Source organism: Cloeon dipterum, chromosome 1, assembly GCF_949628265.1.
Source record: "Cloeon dipterum chromosome 1, ieCloDipt1.1, whole genome shotgun sequence".
Taxonomy (NCBI): domain Eukaryota; kingdom Metazoa; phylum Arthropoda; class Insecta; order Ephemeroptera; family Baetidae; genus Cloeon; species Cloeon dipterum.
Window position 1 is genome coordinate 30602129 of NC_088786.1, and position 21087 is coordinate 30623215.

The window sequence follows — 21087 nt, forward strand, 5'->3', positions numbered from 1 at the left end:
ATTTGGATCTGTGTCGAAAAATGTATTTTAACTATCTTATAATTAAATATTTAATTTACTAAAAGTGTATCGCGATTAACAAAAGGTGCAACTTAAAAAGAAAATCATGAAAAGATAACAACGTATTACTTAACCAAATGAAGGTGCAAAACTATCACCCATTAAGTTGAAGAATCTCCTATAATAAGAAACTCTTTCAGAATTTAGATCTTTCAGCTTCCAAACTGCAAGAGCTGCGTGTTGCCTTTCAAAAGAGCACTCGGTGATGGGAAGCAAAATGCAAAAAAATAACTTGTAAAGGAAAAAAAATTATTCATGTTTATTCTTTATGGAACAAAAAATGTTGAATAGTTTGTTAAATGGCTATTAAAGATGCTGGACCAAGTTTCCTAATTTTCATTCAAACATCATCCAAATTAGACTTTACAAAATTAATTTTTATGTGGATCAGTTAAGAGAAACTTTTAAAATGGAATTTATTTTGATTCTCATGTTTTATGTAAATACTGTAGCTCATGTAAAAATAATTTCAATGTCTTTTAATAACAAAAAAATCATATAAAACAACTTAATTTTAACGATATTAATCATATTAATACTGAAAATAAAATGTGAAAAATATGATGATTACGTTTTGCTATTTTTCCTTAAATCAAAGCTGAGTAGAAGCAAATTGTTAAAAAATTACCTTTTTTGCTTGAGAAAGTTGGAATGGAGCGTCGGAGCAACAGCAAGCGCACGAGTTGTGCCGCTTTTTAATCAATACGTCGCGCACAGTGAAAGTTGCATCAGACGCGTCGGCATCGGTGTTACTCTTCATTCCTGTGGCGGGCACGCTTGTTCGAAAGGGCAATATCCGCTCTCGGTGGGTAAAGCCAAACACTTGACTGCTGCTGGATGCTCTTTGAATCGCTGCCCGCCGCTCTCGGGTCTGTTCTTCGTTGCCTCTCTTCATTAAACAAATTGACGGTGTGCTTCGCGGAAATGAAAGTACTTGTGCCGACGTGAAATGACAAAATATCATCGTGTTTATTGATTCGCTTTTAAGTTTGAGGATTCTCTGGAGTTAATGTGAGAGTACATAATGTTTTTGTGTGTACAATTAATCGTAACAGCATTTATTTTTCATAGGTTCCCAGTCAGAAATGTGAAAAGCGGTTGGACATTTTTGATGCGTTTCATATCAATATCTAGTCTCCAATTTTTTTCAGTTCTTGTTAAGTTATTTTGAGCAAAAAATGCAACGGTGAATTGCTTAAAATAGTTTTTATTTTAAATTTGTCTTGGAATTTAATCAAACTCACTCAACTACTTTTCACACCTCCAACTCGTGACACGTTGACTTGAATTAATCAAGCATTATTTAAGCACTTATTTAAAGTTGAAAACTTCAAATTTACAAATAGAATCTCTGCTAGTTAAGCCTTTCGTAATATAACAAGTTCATAAAATTACCTTTCACTCTCTATGTTAACATTCTATCAGACGCGTGCCTTCATCCAGAAGTGTATTGGGAAAGACGCGAGACATGAGATATTGGAATGAATGAAATCTTTGGCAAGAAAACTAATCGCTTTTCCATCTCTTGGTTCTTATTGATTTAATTAACACAAAACTCGCCCACGCAGATGATCTTTTTCAAAAGCAAACCAATATAGTGTAAGATTTCCATAGAGAGGCAATTGAAATCAGATCAGATGGAGAAGTTTTAAAATTCATCAAGGGAATTTCGGGTTTCAAACGGCACTAAAGGAAAATCATTCATTCTGACTGCAAAGGGTTAGCGATGAGAATTCTTTCATACATAAAAAACGAAATCCAAATCCCACAGCAAATGCCTTGTGATTAATTAAAAGGCTCGTTAGATGAAATACAAACGAATCACGATAAGAACCCTTCATTACAGAATGTGTTGTGCGTCATAGCAGCAGCGTACCGAAAATCGGCCAAAATATTTTATCCATATTTGAAAGCAGATTAACCGCGGGGAATGGTCAACCAAACGAAACGCAGCCTCGATATTTGCAATGGATCAGTCTGTCATGTTAATTATAAATGCAATTACGACCAAACTCAATTATTCACGTGGCCGCGCCGATAACGCCTGCTGGCTTAATATGTGTTCGTGCTGGGGCTGCGCGCGCGAGATCATCTTGAGCAGCGAGGAAAGCAGAAGCTGCGCTGCTCTAATTAATATGCCGGAGTAGAAAAGCACCTCTTTACTGAATGCAGCTTGTTAGCACACTTTTATGTCTAGAGACATTTGAAGAACACTGCGAAATGAATAATTAACTTTCTAAAGGAAATGACTGCAGAGGGATGTGAGAAACAGTAAAATGTCTTTGGTAACATTGCACAAATTTTACCAAAAATTGTTTCCGTGTTAAATCCTAAAAGAAGTTTGCAAAATGGATAATTTTTCAATATTTTATGTGATATATTTTATCTAATATAAAACTCTATAGAAAAATGGGTTTGTATTGTGTGTCACCGCGAGAAAATCAAAAGGGATCGCCTTAAAAAAAATAGCCAATCAGAAGAAAGGAATGAATCGTGTTAATTATGAAATGCATATGTTAGAATTTTTTGCTATTGTTATACCTTTGCGTATTTCTATTAATATCACTCGACACCTTCCAACAAATAGTTCCGAGAAAGGGAAACGCAATGTATGTAATCCAGTTAGTTGGATCGTTTCCTATTTACTACCATCTTTTCCTTCATTCTTGGAATAAAATTTAATATTGCTTCCCCCTTTTTCTACAGCTTCTCGGTTACTTCGATAGTAGATACACCAAGGTATCCAATCCAAGAATTGTATTTTTCGCATCTGACAAAGCGGCTCCTATTTAAAGTGCAATATACCAAATGATTTTCTCGCGAATGGGAAAAAGAGCTGGTTTTTAGCAACAAAAAATGACGTTAAGGACAGGAAATATTCCACTGATAATTCGTATTCATCCCTGATTCTTCAAATATCAAGTTAAATAAACCAAAATAAAAATAGCTTGTAAGAGAGGTATTTAAGAGCTTTTACGAAACCTAGTTAGTCACACTCCCCTGCAGTCGGCGTGGAAACGAGCGTCTTTTGATCTAGAACGACTTCATCTGGATTTAGCCCAACGCGAGTGTCACTTGGCGCGCGAACCTACTTAACAATTAATTGAGCTTCTCTCACTAACGAAAGTATAACAAACCGACCGACTACGCTTTCTCTGCCGCTCCTAACGACATGCACTCGCAAAACGTAATTTCTCGCGTTCAAGTACTTGCACTGTATTTGCAGTCGTATCACAGCCTTTCACGCATTGTTGTCCAGCTTCTGGCTGACGATGGCCAGGGGCCCAACATTGCCCGGTGTGAAGCCGCCGCTGGCGCCCCTCGACGGCTGCGCGCTCACGCCCCACCGTTGCATCTGGGCAGTTTCGTAAAGCTGCTTTTGCATCACAGCAAGAGATACCTTTGGACATAAAATAATCGCGTGTTACCATGAAACATCCGATTAGAAAATTTCCTGTTGCTGTCAAAATTGTACAAGGGATTAAACCGTATAATAGATATAATATCAAGAAATGTGAGGTAAAAAATGTTTGTGGTTCTGAATCGTTTGCAGTGCATATATGCCACCGTTTAAAATTTATTTTTTATTTGAATCATTTTCATGCTTTTAATATGGATTTCATTGCAAGCACTAAAAAAATTAAGGATGTTTGACTCACTTTAGACTGAGTTTTACTCATAAAAAGTACGATCCAGACTCACAATTTTTACAAAGAAACCCAAAAATTTGTTTAGAAAATTAAATTTTTTCAGGAATATGAATTAGGATCAATAATTTATAGAGCTATTAGAGGAACTTAACGTGTTCTGTTTTCAACTAATTTTTTCTGCATGATTAAGCTTTCCCGAACCATGTCTTTTTTAATTACATGAGTGAACAATCCAAGAAGGTTCTTGTGTCATGGAGAGTCGAAAGAAAATATGTAAATTTTCCGACTAAATGCTATCTTAAATTGCTCAAAATTTAACTATTTTTCCTTTTTGATGTGAAAAATAAAAATGACGAAACAAATACAAAAGCCCAATGGAAGATTACATAATCATTTAAGGCGATGGTTGGTCCCTACCTTGTTGGCCTGGAGGAAATCTTTCATGGAGATCATCTCGCCACTGAGTCTGCGTTCTCCGTCGGAATCGTAGACAGAATCCGAGTCCCCAGTCTCGCTGGGATTCGTGTTAGGCGCTGCCAAGGCGTCGCCACCGCAAATGGGCGCGTGTCGGATCGGCGCCGGCGGCCGTCTCTGTCGCCGCAAATTGTTTGGCCGGGCAGTGCTTTTGCGGCGCCGTCGAATACGCTGCGACTGGCGGCGCCACATGCGGTTTGCAGCGCCAGCCGCTCGCTCGCAGCGGAAGTCAAGACGCGCGATCATCCAATTCAGAGCCTGAGAGACAAATTGGTCCAGGATATTTAGAATTAGGGAACTTAATGTTTAAACGAGACACTTTTGAACCGTAACATTCATGTTATGAAACCTATTCCGCATTTTAAAATTAAATTTTAATGTACTGATGAAAAACCAATGTCAATAGATATACCAGTAACTTTTTACAAAAATAAATTTCGTCTTAACATTTTTTTGTTGATGAGTAATTTTTTTTAATTCAATTTTGTTTTTAACATGGCTATGTAAAATTCTAGGGGCCAAACAATTATGAAGAGCTTTCAAAACCACTATTTGTTTTCAATAGAATAGGAGATGAAATTAATGGGAAATCAATAGCTTCCAAAACTAATTAATCAACACAATTTTACAGTATTCTAGATTTAAAAAAAACAGATAGGGAGAGAAATATTTAAAATTACATAGAAAAACAATACCGCATGCTATCGTACTATGCAAAATTTTAATTTCCAAAAGTGCATAATTTAAACATCATTCTTAACAAATAATCATTGAAGCTTGCAAGATAACTAATTTACGATTCCAGAGACTCTTCTCGACTAGAAAACTCGAAAGCAATTTAACGCTCTCCTAATAATTTACATTTTCTATCCAGTTGACTGAGCAGACAGGCTGAATTGAACGCGGTTTTTTTTCGCATGCAAATGCAGCGAGCACATGCATCATTCAACAGAGAGAGAGAGAGAGAGAGAGAGAGAGAGAGAGAGAGAGAGAGAGCTTTCTCACCTGCTTGATTACAATGGAGGTGACGTTGAAGAGCGAATAGGTGCAGCAGCAGCCAATGACGAGGAAGAGGAAGTTTCCGAAGCGGTACCAACTGTCGTAGGAGTAGCTCTCAGACTGCGTGGCTACGTAGTCGCCAAAACCGATGGTGGCGAACGACACGAAGCAGAAGTAGAGCGACTCGAGGAAGGACCAGTGCTCCAGCGGAGCGTACATCAGCGACGCACACGCGGCCACCACGCTCGCGGCCACGCTTAGGCACAGCATCACCCAGTACACGCTCGGCTTCCAGTTGTCCAGGCTCTCCTCGTCGTCGTCCAGCGATGCATTCGACACACACACCTGACAAATTGAGGAACATTAATTCTTCCTTCTAATAAATGTCAACTTAAAAGTGTAATCAGGTCGTATATGCAGAGACCTGATAAAATAAGGCCGAATAAAATTTCTTAATGTTGACCTTGAGGTCTCAGCAGCGTAATTTAATGCGGCTGGCTAGACCGAATTTTAGGACGGTGGCGGCTGATAAAATTTTAAAATTGAATGTTATTGATATAGTGCTTCACTGCCCGAAAAATTTCCCTGAGCCTTTCCGATTTGTTCTACTTTTTGACTAGCTGGCACGTCTGGGAAAAATCCAAATTATTAGCCCTTTGAATTCAGTCTCCCCAGAGTCTCCTAGAAACGAATGAGTTACATTGCTGTAGATTTTACACCATAATTTGCAGGTCTGTGCAAATTTGAAATTGGTTTTAACTTTTTCTGAGAAGGTGTCCGAGGTTTGCTATTTCTAACAAACCGGATATTTTACATCTGGTTATTTTACAAGAAAATTTCTTACCAATAAAGCGCAGAAAATGTATTTACAAATAATGTCTCTTAAAAAGTCCGAAAGTAACATTATTTCCAATATAATAATAAATCAATAAAATTAAATGAAGTGCAGCTGCTTTTCGTCATATATTGCCATTGGTGATGCATTTTTAAATTTTTTTAGATCTGTTCTGAGATTGAAAATTATCAATCAGGGATTTTATAAGTAATGTTGTATTGAAGAGTGCTCTCGCCCTCAAATTGCCCAAAATGTTCTACTCTCTCCCCCTGCACCCTTCAGATCAATAAAAAGAAAACCACTGACATATTAGTGACAAAAACTGCATGTAAGAAATAAAATAATGATTGATAGTGCTTTGCATTAAAAAAACGTGAGGTACAGGGATTTTTTATTCCAATAAAAGTGAGACGCAAGAATTTGGTGAGTCGTGAAATTTTGTGGAGATTTCCCTTCATAATCTTGATGCAGACGTATAATATCATAACTGGAATAAATTTTATTGCAAGCATTTGAGGAGATGTGAGAGTCCATGATTAAATTTACAATGGGTAGCACTGAAAATTCCTGCGCTGTGAAGGAATGTGTGAGTCACTGAGCAAACTCACCGACTTGACTAAATCACATGGTAGACAACGAAATTGAATTACATTATTGTTGAATGTTACATGTCTATTTGCACACTGCTTTTCAAACTTAAAAAAAAAGCTTTTGACACACCCGTAAAGCAAAGTGGAACGCCTGCAGTCGCTGAGTATGCAATTTTTCTTTCATGAATGACAAACTGGTTGCATAAATCTCAAATCCCAACGTCATTCCGTCCGTAATCATAATGCGGAAGAAGAAGGGGAATATAGCACACTCCTAAACATGCATATTTCTATGGTACCTGTGTTTTCATGCACTGGATTCTGCATAATCCGTGTACATTCAAATTTCCCTGCTTTTCAAGCAGAAGGAAGCAAATATAACGAAGTGAGTCATAAAATACTCACTCATATGTGAACACCTAGTAATAACTTTTGCTCGTTTCTGCGGTCTCTTTGGTGCAAAAGTGGCTCACAACTTATAAAGGTACAGATTTACCGCTTTTGCACAGCAGCCTACTTCTCTGAGCTTATTATGCAACCGGCCCGTGATATTGATTGAAAAAGATTCGTTGGAAGCAAATTAAATCACCTGCGCGTTGCAAAGTTCACATAAAAGCCTTGTGAAAAAGTTCTCGATGAGTTTCTGGAGCAAAAAGCTTTTTAGACTTTTATTGAGCGGCGCTGCTTGTAATATTCAAGTTGGAAGCGGCAAGGGGGAAACAAGACTTCTTAGTATCGTCCCAAAAACATTATTGTTACAACGTTGATATTAAATTATAAAAGTATCAGATGTCCTGTTTTGTTTCTTTGAATTCTTTTTAGATATTATTAGAAATGAAAGAAAGTCAATATCTTAATTTCTGTGTAGTTTAGTTGAGCACATTAACTTCTGCAAATAAAATTGAAACCAATCGAATCGGGATGGAGAAATGTTTTTATCTGTTGTAATCATCAATATGAGCAAAAAAGACTAACTCAGTTTGAATTGACTCTTGATTAAATTAAACAAATTTAGCAAAATTTTTAGCTCCAACATACATAGTCAATTTTAAATAATAGTAATAATCATGTGACTCTGATTTGATAACAGTTTTTGAAAGCCGTTTTAGATGGCCAAAAGTGGCTAGAAATAAAATTTGGGCCTAAAATCAATGAGTATGCAAACAATGAAGGCAGAATTCTTAATAAATGTATAGCATAATGTTCCTTTAGCTGAAAATTTCTACTTTTATAGGAAAGGAAAATAGTTTTAATTAAAAGCGATTCATTTTAGTATAGTGCAGCGTTATAGAATGTATTTACTCGACGTCGTTAGTAAAAGGCAATCTCACCTTATGGCCGTTGAGGCCGTTGGCCTGGTGCACGCGCTTAGACAGCTTGCGCACGTGGATGTAGCGAAGGGCGTATGCAAGGAACGTGATGATGCGCTCGAGGAAGAGGTTGAAGAAGAGGATGCCGCCGGAGCAGCCGAGGAAGCCGTACAGGATGACGGCAACGCGGCCCATCTCGGTCTGCGGGGTCGTGCTGCCGTAGCCTGAAAGCAATTAGCACGCAAATCATCGACACACACTTGGTGGGTTTTCGTGAATGTAATCAATTAGTTTTCATGGCTTCATCGCCTTAATGAATCTGACGCTTCTTTTATCTGGAGGGCCGAGAGCAGAAGCGGCGTGCTCGTCCAAATTGGGGTCATTCATGTGTGGCGTCAAAAGTGTATGCACTTTCGGAGGTGCGATTACTAAGTGAGCCAGCGCTGCCATGCAGCTATGTGAGAGATGTTTTGTCCCTTCCGAGTTGGGGGAGTCCCGGGGCGGGACTTCATCACATGTTTTGACAAGAGATCAAACAGTTGGAAAATACACGATTTTCTAATAAATAAGAGGTAATAGATGTACTGATTGGGATTGGAAATAAATTGTAGGAATTTTCATATAAACTTTGAATAAACTATTTTTGTTCACTGTTTTTTACTCAAATACAATTAGTAATTTTGCAAAGACTTGTATAAAATTACGCAATTTAAACGGAGTCCATGTGGATGTCAAATTATAGTGTATGGAAATTTGTTTAACAATATCTAGTTCCAACTCAAGTTCCATTCTAACTCATGAATTAGCCGAAAAAAGTTGAGCGTAACATTTATGTTCATTTACGAAAAAATAAACAGCTTAATTAACATCGAGCAAGCTTCATCTAAATTTAACAAAAAAATGTTAATATTGATACATTATTCTTTAACCTTTTCATTCAAGACGCACAAGTTCTTATCTAAAATAAAATTCAGTCTCAAGCTATTCAACACTGAACTTGATAAATAATGTGTCTTGGAAATTTTGGCAATTCTGCATCGCATCTACGAAAGGAGCTAAAAGAATTATTTTGCGTGCCGGTGGTGTTTAAATCAGGTCAATAGTTGTAAACCAACTTTGTGAGTTTGGATAACCGAGGCAAAGCTGGGAAATACCAATTCCGTTATGAACACTCTTCATAAGCTATCGCCGTGTAAACACTCGATTTGTTGTAACGCGGACGACAAAGAAGCGTCAATACATAATATGCACTTTGTGATGCATGCCTCAGAGGAGCAGCAAAGATGTGGATCAAAGAGAATGCCAATTTATCTTTTGCACGCTTCAAATAAGTCGGTGCAAAACAGACTTGTAAAACTGGCTCACGCTTTGCCGTTTTGACAGCTTCGTAATTTAACTTGCAGGCTTGAAAAGGCTGTAAAAATACGCTCTCGCTGTTATCAATGCAGCACACTTGACTACCCCTTCTGACGTTTCCTCTCAAGTCTGTCACCCGCAGCACCTCGAGTTGCATACAATTTGCACGCGAGGAAATGGAGTTAAATAGGAAATTGTTGTGCAGTGTTCATACACCGGAAAATCTTTTACAAATTCTAACAGCGTGTCTTTTCGTAAGTCGCTTGCAAGGGATTCCGGCTTTGCTGTATTCCCATTTTTCAATTTACTTTTCCCCTCAGGATTGAACTAAATACGAATATTATTGCTCGACACTAAACGAGGTTCTCTAATGCGGATAAAATTTTTTTAGCAAAGCTGCTACTTGACTGTGAGTTTCCTTTCATAAAATCTGCAAAGTATCGTTAAGTTTGTTTGGAAATACATCAGTTCCAATAATAATTGGCTTAACTCTGTAGTAGGCAGTGCTGGTAAATTACTCCAAGTGGATTTTCCGCGGCAAGCTTTGCGTAAAATATTTTCCAATTATTTTCATGCATCGCCAGGCAAACAGAAATCCAATTATACCCTCGAGAGGCAGCTTTGTGTTTGTATCTCAGTGGAATTAGTTCCGAAGTTCGGCACAGATAAAGAAAGCGAGAAGATTTGCGCGGAGACGAGAAAAGCTGCGGTGGGCGAATGGAATCGCTTTGAGATGGGAAAGCGTAAACCGTGGAAAAGCCTCTCATTGTTGACGCCGCCGCTGTCACAAAATCATCTGCGACTAAATTGGCAGCCGCTTTCGCACCAAGTTTTAATGAAACGGATTCTCGGCAATCTGTTATAACATTGTATTGATTAATTGGCATTTGACGAAATCAACACGTAAATTATTCAAACAGACGAGTGATTTATTTTAATTTTTGTAATTTTCTTTCTCTCTTACTATCTCCCTTTTCTTCAAATTGCGCTTATCTTAATTTTATGTGAGTCAAACGACAAATTTAAAGTCATGTAAAAATCATTTACCGCATGCTGAGAACCCCAATTATTGCGATATTTGGGATACCTCGCAGGCGCATGAGGGGAGTGCAATGCGTTGCACTCACGGTGATTTAATAGTCAGAGGCCCGAAAACCACCAAAAGGCATAGCACGCAAGCTGGTGTGCTATTTGCCAACCAACGATCTTTGTCCGATCGGATTTCTTAACTCCCCTTTGAAATTTCAAACGTAAGTGAGTTTTTATTTGGGCTTCTACCTTATTTATGTGACTTTTGTGCATATTAATTTATCGGGCCATTATCTGACTATTTAATTCGCTACCCTCAGGTGCCCTGCGGGGCCGTTTGGTATTTCTAACACCGACGGCCTGCAGCGCCTTCCTGGGCATCGTACAGGAGAGGTACGGGCATCGCCAATTGTGTCCGCGTGGAACGACCAACCCAATTCCACTCTGCATGCGCCAAACTGACCATACCCTTTGAGCCGTGAGAAGAACGACGACAAGATAGACTTGTGATTAGAGACCCTACCGATAGAAGAATTGTTGAGTAGAATTTTTTTGATAAGCGCAATTATTTCAATATCTAAACTTGTTACCCCTTTACTAACCCTTTCCTATTTTTTTATATATTTGTCGCTACACATTATCGCTACGCACATCACCATAGGTTTCGTAATTTGTGTAATAAATCCGACGAATATATTTTCTTTTTATCCAAAGTATTCGCCAATATTATTCATTTTTTTCGCCTTTTCAAAGTGAGCATATTTGTTATTTCCACGGAACCGAGGTCTGCACCGAACCCATCTTCTATTAATTAGGATTAATCTGGATTAGAATCTTGTGTTTTCCTCTGCTATTGGAGGTACAATAGCTGGCATCCCTAAATTCTTTAATAGAGCAAAGTTTGCGATATGGCATCCCTTATATGTGTCAAATGCGACATTTCGGTTCCCCCAGCGTAGTTTAAATTGTTTTCCATATTAGATGAGACAGTTCTCTTGTATCGCGATACCATTGCTGAAATTCGTGGTACTTAGAAATTTTTGTGGTGCGTTCTCTTGCGGCTGTTTGTTCATTTCTGGGGCGGCACGCATTTTTTCCGAAATTGTAGTGCGACTAGAATTTTGTTGAATTCGACTAGCGTGAATATTTGTAGATAAAATAGATGCGTAAAATCGTATGAATTTTTGAGCTGTTTTTCCGATTCGAGTAGAGAATTAGATTAATAGTTTATTTTGTGTTTAAAGATAAATAGAGTTTGAGAGTTAAATTTAAGTTTAAGTTTTTGATTTGAATTAAGTTCAGAGTGAAGATGGATCGACTCATAATTGAGTACGACCGTTTAGAGGAGAAATATGTGAAGAGAGAGTGCGAAGTCCATCAAATTGATTTCACGGCGGATGATTCGTTGACAAGTTTGCGTGATAAATTAAAGATCGCGCGCGGGAAGGTGCTTGCGGGTGAGACCCAGGAGGTTGTAGTGACTGATATCACTGCGATTACTGGCGAGATTGCTGTTTTGACTAGATATGTGGCCGAGTTAAAGAATTGGGCAGGCAAGGCATCTGTTGCTAAGGATCCGACTGAAATCCGGAAGGTGCGAACTTATATCGCGTATTTTAGGGATCGGGTTAAGCGACTCACTCCTCCTGAGGACGCGGAGAAATCGCGAGAGAATATTCAGTTACTCATGCGGCACATTGGCAAAGCGTATGATAAGTTGCGTAAAGGCGCGGAAGAGACTACAGAGCAACAGGCAGGGTCGAGTTTGGAGACGGCTCCAGAGGATCCGCAGTTAAATCAGCTAAATTTGTCAATTGAGTTGTTAGAGAACGGTGACTCGGACGATGATAGCGCGCGCGAGGGTCGGAGCGGCGAGCATGGAGTGACAACGGAAGGTGCAAAGTGGCCTACCGGGGCGCTTCTGTATATGCCGATGATCGTCGACGACAAGTCCGTACCAGTGCCGATACTGGCAGGGGATGAAAGGGCCAAACCGTGGCCGATGACTGAGACTGTGACAGAACCGCGGAAGCGCGGAAAGATCATATCCGTTAGGGACTGGAGGCTGAAATATGACGGAGATCCGAAATCAGATTTGAGTTTTGCAGAGTTTTTGCGTGAGTTTGATTTGAAGAGATACGAGAGCAATTTGTCCGACAAGGAGATTTGGCTTTCGGCTCATAACCTTTTCTCGGGGCAGGCCAGAACGTGGTTTATGGCGAATCGCGAGTGCTGGGCTTCGTGGGCAGAATTCGTGCCAGATTTTCTTCAAAATTTTAAACCTCCAAACTATGACGAGCGACTATGGCAACAATTGCGATTGCGAACGCAGGGTTTAGATGAACGGTTGAATTTGTACGTGGCAGAGATGAAGCAAAGTTTTGCTTTGCTTGCAAAACCACCGAGCGACGCGGAAAAGCTTGAATTCATTTTAGCGCGTTTGAATCCGATTTCGTTAGATAAATTGCCGGTCGAAAGTATTTCGTCAATTCAAGATTTAGTTAGGGAGGGACTTAGACTCGAGAAAATCCAATGCCGTATTCAAACCTACAAAGAACCGACAACTCCCGATAACCCTGTTGAACCAAAGTTGGTTTATAAATATGACGAGAAAGGGCGAACGAGCGAGAAAAAGACGAAAGAGGCGAAAATGAGCGCGATAGCGAGCGAGAAAAAGCAGCAGCAGCAGCCGCAAACGCAGGCGGCAGCTTCTGTGAGAGAGAATGCGAAAGGGAGTAAGTACACGCCGCGAGATTATGTTCCGGGTTCAGCAAAACCGAATCCTGCATTTGTGCGAGAGGCAAGAGCTGATGGTATAAGTAGTAGAACTTGCTGGAATTGCAGGAAACCGGGGCATAGTTTCAGGTATTGTCCTTCTTCTGACGCGAAGAAATTTTGTTGGACGTGCGGGAAGCCAGACGTGACAAGAGCGAACTGTCCGACCGCGCGTTGTAAAGAGTTTTCAAAAAACGGACCAACGGGCCCGACCGATGGGCACACTGCGTCGCCGCGGCCGTAAACAGTGCCGGCAATTAGGACCGGGCTGGAGGTGCCATTTAGACAAGATTAGGACAGATACGGTACGCGTGAAATTGGCCGCAATTAAAAATAAATTGCGTACAAATTCACAGAGCGGACCGGGTAATGATAGGACATTTTTGACTTTAGCAGATGATGACAGGCTTTTTCTGGACGTGAGAATTTTGAATGAACAGCTGACGGCTCTTTTAGATTGTGGTGCATCGGTATGCATTATTGGAGGGCCGGGCATTCCAATCGTAAAGCAGCTAGAATTGCGTGTAGAGAAGTCAAATATTAAGCGAGTTGAACTAGCTGATAAGACGTACAATGAGGTGACGGGTAGTGTTGATTTACCTATTATGCTGGACAATAAATCTTTTCTGATTCCGACTTTAGTTGTTCCAAAAATTGATCAGTCGTTAATTTTGGGGCTTGACTTTTGGAATAAAACGGGGTTCATTCCTGACGTGAGAAATGGCACTTGGCATTTAACGCGCGCAGGAGGAAAATGCACTCAGCCAAAGGCGGCAACGATTTTGACGGACGGCAACAAATTGGAGGAGCGCGACAAAGCGAAATTAGATGAATTTATTGCTGAGATGAGAGATAGTTTTCCGACAAAATTGGGACGCGTAGATATCGAGCATCATATTGACACAGGTGATGCAAAGCCTGTTAAATGCAAGCAATATTATATTGCTCCGCCAGAACTAGCGGTGATGCACAAAACAGTAGATGAGCTATTAGCGATGGACGTGATTGAGGAAGCGAGAAGTCCGTGGAATGCGCCAGGGTTTTTTGTACGCAATGAGGCGAAAGGATCCGAACCACGTTTCGTTCTTGATTTGCGCGAATTGAATAAACTCACGACACCTGACGCGTACGCGGTTCCAATTTTGGCGACGATTTTAGACCATTTGGGTGAATTTAAGTTTATCAGCTCAGTAGATTTCCGGAAAAGTTATTGGCAAATACCTCTGGACGCAGAGAGTAAGCCAAAGACGGCGTTTTTCATTCCACAGAAAGGTCAGTTTCAATTTAAAGTGGTACCATTTGGAGCCATAAATAGCGGGCCAGCGTTCATGCGTGTTTTCGACAAAATAATAGGCGATTCATGGATAAAAAAGTATTTAAAAGTTTACATTGATGATGTATTTTTGGGTACGCCGACACTCGAAATGCACTTTGAAGTGCTTCGCGAATTTTTTAGACTGATACGCGACGCAAATATGACTCCAAATTGGGATAAGAGTAAGTTCCTACGCAGCTCAATGAAAATGCTAGGATATGTGTTGGATGAAAACGGTTTACATCCAGATCCAGACAAGATAAAGGCGATTTTACAATTAAAGCGGCCGGAGAGCGTCAAAGAGATAAAAATGTTACTTGGCGGCGTTTCTTACTATCGACGTTTAATTGACAACTTTAGCACGATTATCGAACCATTGACGAGACTAACGCGCAAGAAAAATTCATTTGAATGGACGTGTGAGCAGGAGGCTGCATTTACTTCCATTCGCGAGGCGCTGATCAAAGATCCTGTAGTACGACTTCCAGACTTTTCGCGACAATTTATTTTGTCGACCGATGCGTCAGATGTAGGCATTTCGGGTGTGCTTACACAATTATTTGATGATGGCGAACATTCAGTTTTTTATGTCAGTAGAGTTTTGACAGAGGCGGAGCAAAAATATCCGACTATTCACAAAGAAGCGCTTGCAATAGTATGGGCGATTGAGCGACTTGAAGGTTATTTGGCTTATAATAAATTCTTGCTGTTCACCGACAATAGACCGCTAAAATTTCTGAAGGATCTTAAAAATCCGAAAGGAAGGCTAGCTAACTGGGTGTACAAATTACAGAAGTACAATTTTGACGTGTACCACAAGCCAGGAAAATTAAACGTAATGCCAGATTTGCTGTCGCGATCATTCTCTGCGCCGATCAGAATGTGTGCTGTTGCTTCAAACGCGCGCGTGAAAGACAATTGGTACCTGCATTTATTGCAAAATGTTAGATCCAATCCGCAAAAATTCCCTTTGTTTAAAATTGTAAATGATAAATTATTCAAAGTTGTAAAATCGTGGAACCCGTGGGAAGAATCGTGTTACAAACAAGTAGTACCTAAAGAACAGAGAGCCGAGATTTTAAATAGATTCCATGCACGCCCAGAAGCAGGTCATTTCGGTTACTCTAAGACTTATCACAAAATTGCTGAGAATTTTTACTGGCCCAAAATGCGTTCCGACATTGCGAGATTTGTGTCCAACTGCCGTACTTGTCTGGAGCAAAAATCATGTCAGTCCGCCCCGGCGGGATTTATGGCCTCTCATCAGGTCGAGAGACCCTGGCAGGTTTTTTCTTCAGATTTGGTCGGTGAGTTGCCGCGAAGCTCGAGTGGCCACAAATATGTTTTGACACAGCAAGATTTCTTTTCAAAAATGGTAATTTTGGCACCACTGCGCGACGCGACTGCAAAGAGTGTATGTGCGGCGCTTGAAAAATCATTTCTGTTGTACGGCGTGCCGGAATTGATGATTCAAGATAACGCCAAAATTTACCACAGTATTCAATTTAAAGAGTTAGCCAAGAAATATAATATTTCGTTGCAGTATACACCGCGGTATCACCCTCAAGCAAATCCAGCAGAACGAGTTAATAGGGTTTTTGAAACCATAATGAGAAGTTTCGTTTCCGAGAATCAAAAAGATTGGGACAAGCACCTAGCACATATTGCGTATGCGATTAACTCCAGCGTACATGAGACAACTAAATATTCACCATTTTTCTTAGCGTTCGGAAGACAGCCGAAATTATACAATTTTGACGCGCCGCGCGATAATGATAATGATTCAAAACTTAATCCAATTGAAGATTACTCAAAACGGTTTCCCAAGCTGAACAAAATTTATAATTTAGTTCAGGAAAACACGCAAGCAGCCAATAGGAAAAACGCGCATCATTATAATTTAAGACGTAGGCCATGTGAGTTTCGGGTTGGTGATTTCGTTATGAAGAGGAATTTTGTATTGTCTAAAAAAGGAGAAGGTATGTCAGCTAAATTGCTTCCCACGTATGTCGGACCGTTCGAGATTGTGGATCAAAAAGCTCAAAACATGTTCACTTTGATTGGCGAGAATGGTGATAACATTGGTGATTTTGATGCAAAAGATTTGAAGAAAATGCCTTCCCAGTAATTGATTTTCCAGTTGAAAATTTGATTTTCTGCGTGGAAAATTTAAGTGCGGGGGGAGGTATAACGTTGTATTGATTAATTGGCATTTGACGAAATCAACACGTAAATTATTCAAACAGACGAGTGATTTATTTTAATTTTTGTAATTTTCTTTCTCTCTTACTATCTCCCTTTTCTTCAAATTGCGCTTATCTTAATTTTATGTGAGTCAAACGACAAATTTAAAGTCATGTAAAAATCATTTACCGCATGCTGAGAACCCCAATTATTGCGATATTTGGGATACCTCGCAGGCGCATGAGGGGAGTGCAATGCGTTGCACTCACGGTGATTTAATAGTCAGAGGCCCGAAAACCACCAAAAGGCATAGCACGCAAGCTGGTGTGCTATTTGCCAACCAACGATCTTTGTCCGATCGGATTTCTTAACTCCCTTTTGAAATTTCAAACGTAAGTGAGTTTTTATTTGGGCTTCTACCTTATTTATGTGACTTTTGTGCATATTAATTTATCGGGCCATTATCTGACTATTTAATTCGCTACCCTCAGGTGCCCTGCGGGGCCGTTTGGTATTTCTAACACCGACGGCCTGCAGCGCCTTCCTGGGCATCGTACAGGAGAGGTACGGGCATCGCCAATTGTGTCCGCGTGGAACGACCAACCCAATTCCACTCTGCATGCGCCAAACTGACCATACCCTTTGAGCCGTGAGAAGAACGACGACAAGATAGACTTGTGATTAGAGACCCTACCGATAGAAGAATTGTTGAGTAGAATTTTTTTGATAAGCGCAATTATTTCAATATCTAAACTTGTTACCCCTTTACTAACCCTTTCCTATTTTTTTATATATTTGTCGCTACACATTATCGCTACGCACATCACCATAGGTTTCGTAATTTGTGTAATAAATCCGACGAATATATTTTCTTTTTATCCAAAGTATTCGCCAATATTATTCATTTTTTTCGCCTTTTCAAAGTGAGCATATTTGTTATTTCCACGGAACCGAGGTCTGCACCGAACCCATCTTCTATTAATTAGGATTAATCTGGATTAGAATCTTGTGTTTTCCTCTGCTATTGGAGGTACAATAGCTGGCATCCCTAAATTCTTTAATAGAGCAAAGTTTGCGATGCAAAACCGTGTTGAGATACTTTGTTGAGTATGTGTTTTCACCTAACGGGGAAATTTGTAACCGAGGATCGTTGGAAAGTAATTACATGAATGCAAAAGGGATGCTATTCTGAGAACCCTCCTTCACGTAATGCTTCAATGAAAATTTTAATTTTGATCAACTTGAGCACGTCAATCATCAGAGTTCTTCGAAACGGAGCTAATCAAATCAGAGAGTTTCAGATCCAATGACGCTGATCGTTTTTCAACCAGTGAGAATTTATTTTACAGGGGACAAAAAGAACTCTCTTTATCCCCTTAATCAGACGAGTTTTATCGGTGCCATTACTTGCCACTTTAATTTATCGGTCCAACTTTCTCGCTTAATCCCACAAAACAACAAAAGGAGCGTTCCACCACATTGCTACTTGGCGACTTCTCTTTCTTTCGAGTGCAGTGAGAGAGATTTCGATCGGGACGAAATTGTCGGGGAGCTGTCTTAGGGAAGATGGAGTGTATAGGTTGCCAAGAGTAGCACCTGCGTTTGGCACACCCAGACACGACAGCAAATTTTATGGCCACATTAAACGCAATGAGCTCCTTTCTGCCAGCACGTTTAATTCAGCCATTCAATCAATAAACACGAAAATTCGTTACTCTTAGCTATCAGGCTGACACGTGAAATCGGAAAGAAAACCGAAAAAGAACTCCATTCTGCTATATTTTCTCTCCGAAATAGGTCAAAAAAATTTCAAATCCCCTTTTAAAAGACTAAATTAATTTTAAGTTCGTATCATTTCAGGCGCAAAAAATGAATTTAAAGTTGTAGAATCAATTGGAACCACGGGTACAAAGCATGCAATTTTATGAGAAGCGTTTTTGAATTGAAAAATAGTAACTGACGTGCTTTCCCCCTTCATCTCTCGTCGTCTCGTCTCTACACATTTCTCAAGACTCAGCTCGCCACCAGGGACTGCGAAAATTAAAGCGAAAGTGGCAGCGAACAATTAGTCGACGGACGCCTAATTACTTTCACCGTTAAATTGAATCACAGATTATGCTCGAGCTAATGCCAGTAACCACCGCTGAGCGCGAGCGGCTGTCTGTTTCTCTCACGCGACAACATGAATATGCAATTTGCTGCGGGACCCAATTAAAAAATAATCAATCCGGGCTAATTAGTGCACCCCTCTCGTTGTTTCCCTCTCAGCACATTTCCACTTGAAGCGACAATTTTAATTCGCTTTATCTGTCAGACTCTGCGTACATCTCGTCAAATGCAGAATTAACCCACCAAGTTCCTCGTTTGAGTTGAAGTTGTCATGTTTCGTAAGAAATTTTGAAAGTACGTAATTTATGGAATTGTTGTAATCATTATAACCAGGTGTTACAATTACAACAGATGAGAATGGATGCAACATTCACAGCTTTTTAGGATTTTTAAATCAACTATGGTTTAAAATCCAATCAATATTACTTTCATTCCATTGATCCGATATTTACAAGTGTGCTCTAGGAAAACTTCAATACATAAAAATTAGAACAGCCAAATACAACAATACTAAAAACCATAAATACTAATTGATTTTTTTTGTTTCTCACTTTTAAAAATAATCTGCAAAAAATGGTTTGTCCGTATTGATTAGAATGCCTTCCCTGGCGGGTGCGTGTGTTTATTTTTAAATAACGATTATTAAAATATTTTATGAAAAGAAATATCATTAGTGAATCCGCTCAGCAAAAACAAATAATTACTCCCGAGAAATTGTTTCGTTCTGTGATGCTTCTCCATCATCTCAGAGCTTAACAAAGAGCTTTGTTCTCCCCTCGATTATACAAGTTTGCAGTCGGCTTTGGCCAAGAGTCGACAGACACTGGCGAGTGTAATTTGCGCTGAAAACTAACAGGCGCGATTCTCTTTGGCCGTATAGGTACGAAATAAGCGGATAAACAATTTTGGCAAAGTCCACACCGAGGGAAATGCCTCAGCGTGTCCTCGGTGGAAAGTAGCACAGCCGTCGGTGCCGCTCGCTCAGACGGAGGGACGACGCGATGGCCCGTAGAGTGACGTCAACTGGAGCCGATAAAAAATGGCAGGCTGACTGAATTATGATGTGGCCGTGGCAAAGCAGCAGCAACTAACAAAAGCGAACCCTTTGGGGAAGTATTCCCCCCCCCCCCAGCAGCTTCTGGCTTAATAAACACGCTTTTATGACCAGAAGCAGCCTATTTTTGCCCTTTGAGACTGGTTTTATGCTGCACTCGGCCCCTGCTGTTAATTACCCGTGGAAATTGCCACGAACAATAATGCAAGTTGGATAAAGAGACCATATCAAAGGAGGCTTTCTGGTGATAAGGAAACGTAAGGCAGCATAATAATGCCACTCTTTTTATACAAGACCTATGGAAAATAGGTTTCGAGATAAGATTCCTTTAAGGACGTTACAATCTTGACTTGGAAGTGGCACTCACAGGGCTGAGTTGCCCATGGTAAAAACAAATCAAGATCTTTTTTTGAATAATTAATAAAAGACTTCAAAACCCTTGATTCAAATATGCTAAAGCTTTTCCTTAAATATATATGCAATATGTTTTTATCGTATCATTATGAACACCAAGATATTTGTAAATGTTAATTTTGTGGTGGACGGTGTGGCATAAGTTATTATCATATTTTGAAATTTTCAAAAAAGAATTAGTTTAAGAGAAGCAGCAAAGAATTGTAAAAATTGATGATATAGAAGATTGTAGGCGTAGTGTGGCACGCATAATTCACCAGTTGCATAAACCCTAAGTGTTCGAAGCCGGCAACAGATGGCGCCACCGTAGACTTTCGATTTTAAGGCACTTCCGCTGCGATTTAAGACTCAATCTAGCTACTGTGCATTCTTCAATTAATATGCTTTTTTTGACGTGCTGAAAACCAAAATCGGTTCAGCCAATTGCCGTAGAATCGTGAAAAACTATTTTTTGAAATAAAAAATATTTTCCAACGTTTCTACGGCGAATGGCTGAACCGATTTTGGTTATCAGCACGTAAAAAAAGCAAATTAACTGAAGAATGCAAAATAGCTAGATTGAGTCTGAAATCGCAGCGGAAATGCCTTAAAACCGCTTAAAACAACAATTTTTAAGAAAGTCTGTGGTTGCGCCATCTGTCGGCGGCTTCAAACACTATGGATTTATGCAACTGGTCAATTAGGTTTTATAAATAAATGTATTCAATATGTTCTTAATTTTGTTTTTACTTTGAAACCCTGACTATTACCAGACAAAGATATATTTATATGAAGTTCATAAACGCAATTGCTCTACTCCGCGTAGAGTATGCACGAAATTTTGAGCAGACAAATAAAACATCACGTTCTCTTATTGAGCAGTGGCTGTGTCGGCCCCACAGGTCTCATCAGCAGTATAATACTTTCTATTCTATATTATAAATATTCAATTAT

At 39.7% G+C, this 21087-nt stretch overlaps 1 protein-coding gene across 1 annotated transcript in view; it reads right to left on the reverse strand.

Moving 5' to 3' along the window:
- Positions 1-1000: 1000 nt before the first annotated feature.
- LOC135948468 (potassium channel subfamily K member 13-like) overlaps positions 1001-21087 on the reverse strand; it is a 45177-nt gene continuing 25090 nt past the window's right edge. Inside the window, exons 2-5 of the mRNA XM_065497765.1 lie at positions 7940-8142; positions 5190-5528; positions 4128-4442; positions 1001-3460 (exon numbers count right to left, since the gene is read on the reverse strand). Coding sequence (XP_065353837.1) covers positions 3302-3460; positions 4128-4442; positions 5190-5528; positions 7940-8142 — 1016 coding nt within the window. The 3' untranslated portion in view covers positions 1001-3301. The remainder of the gene's footprint in view (positions 3461-4127; positions 4443-5189; positions 5529-7939; positions 8143-21087) is intronic.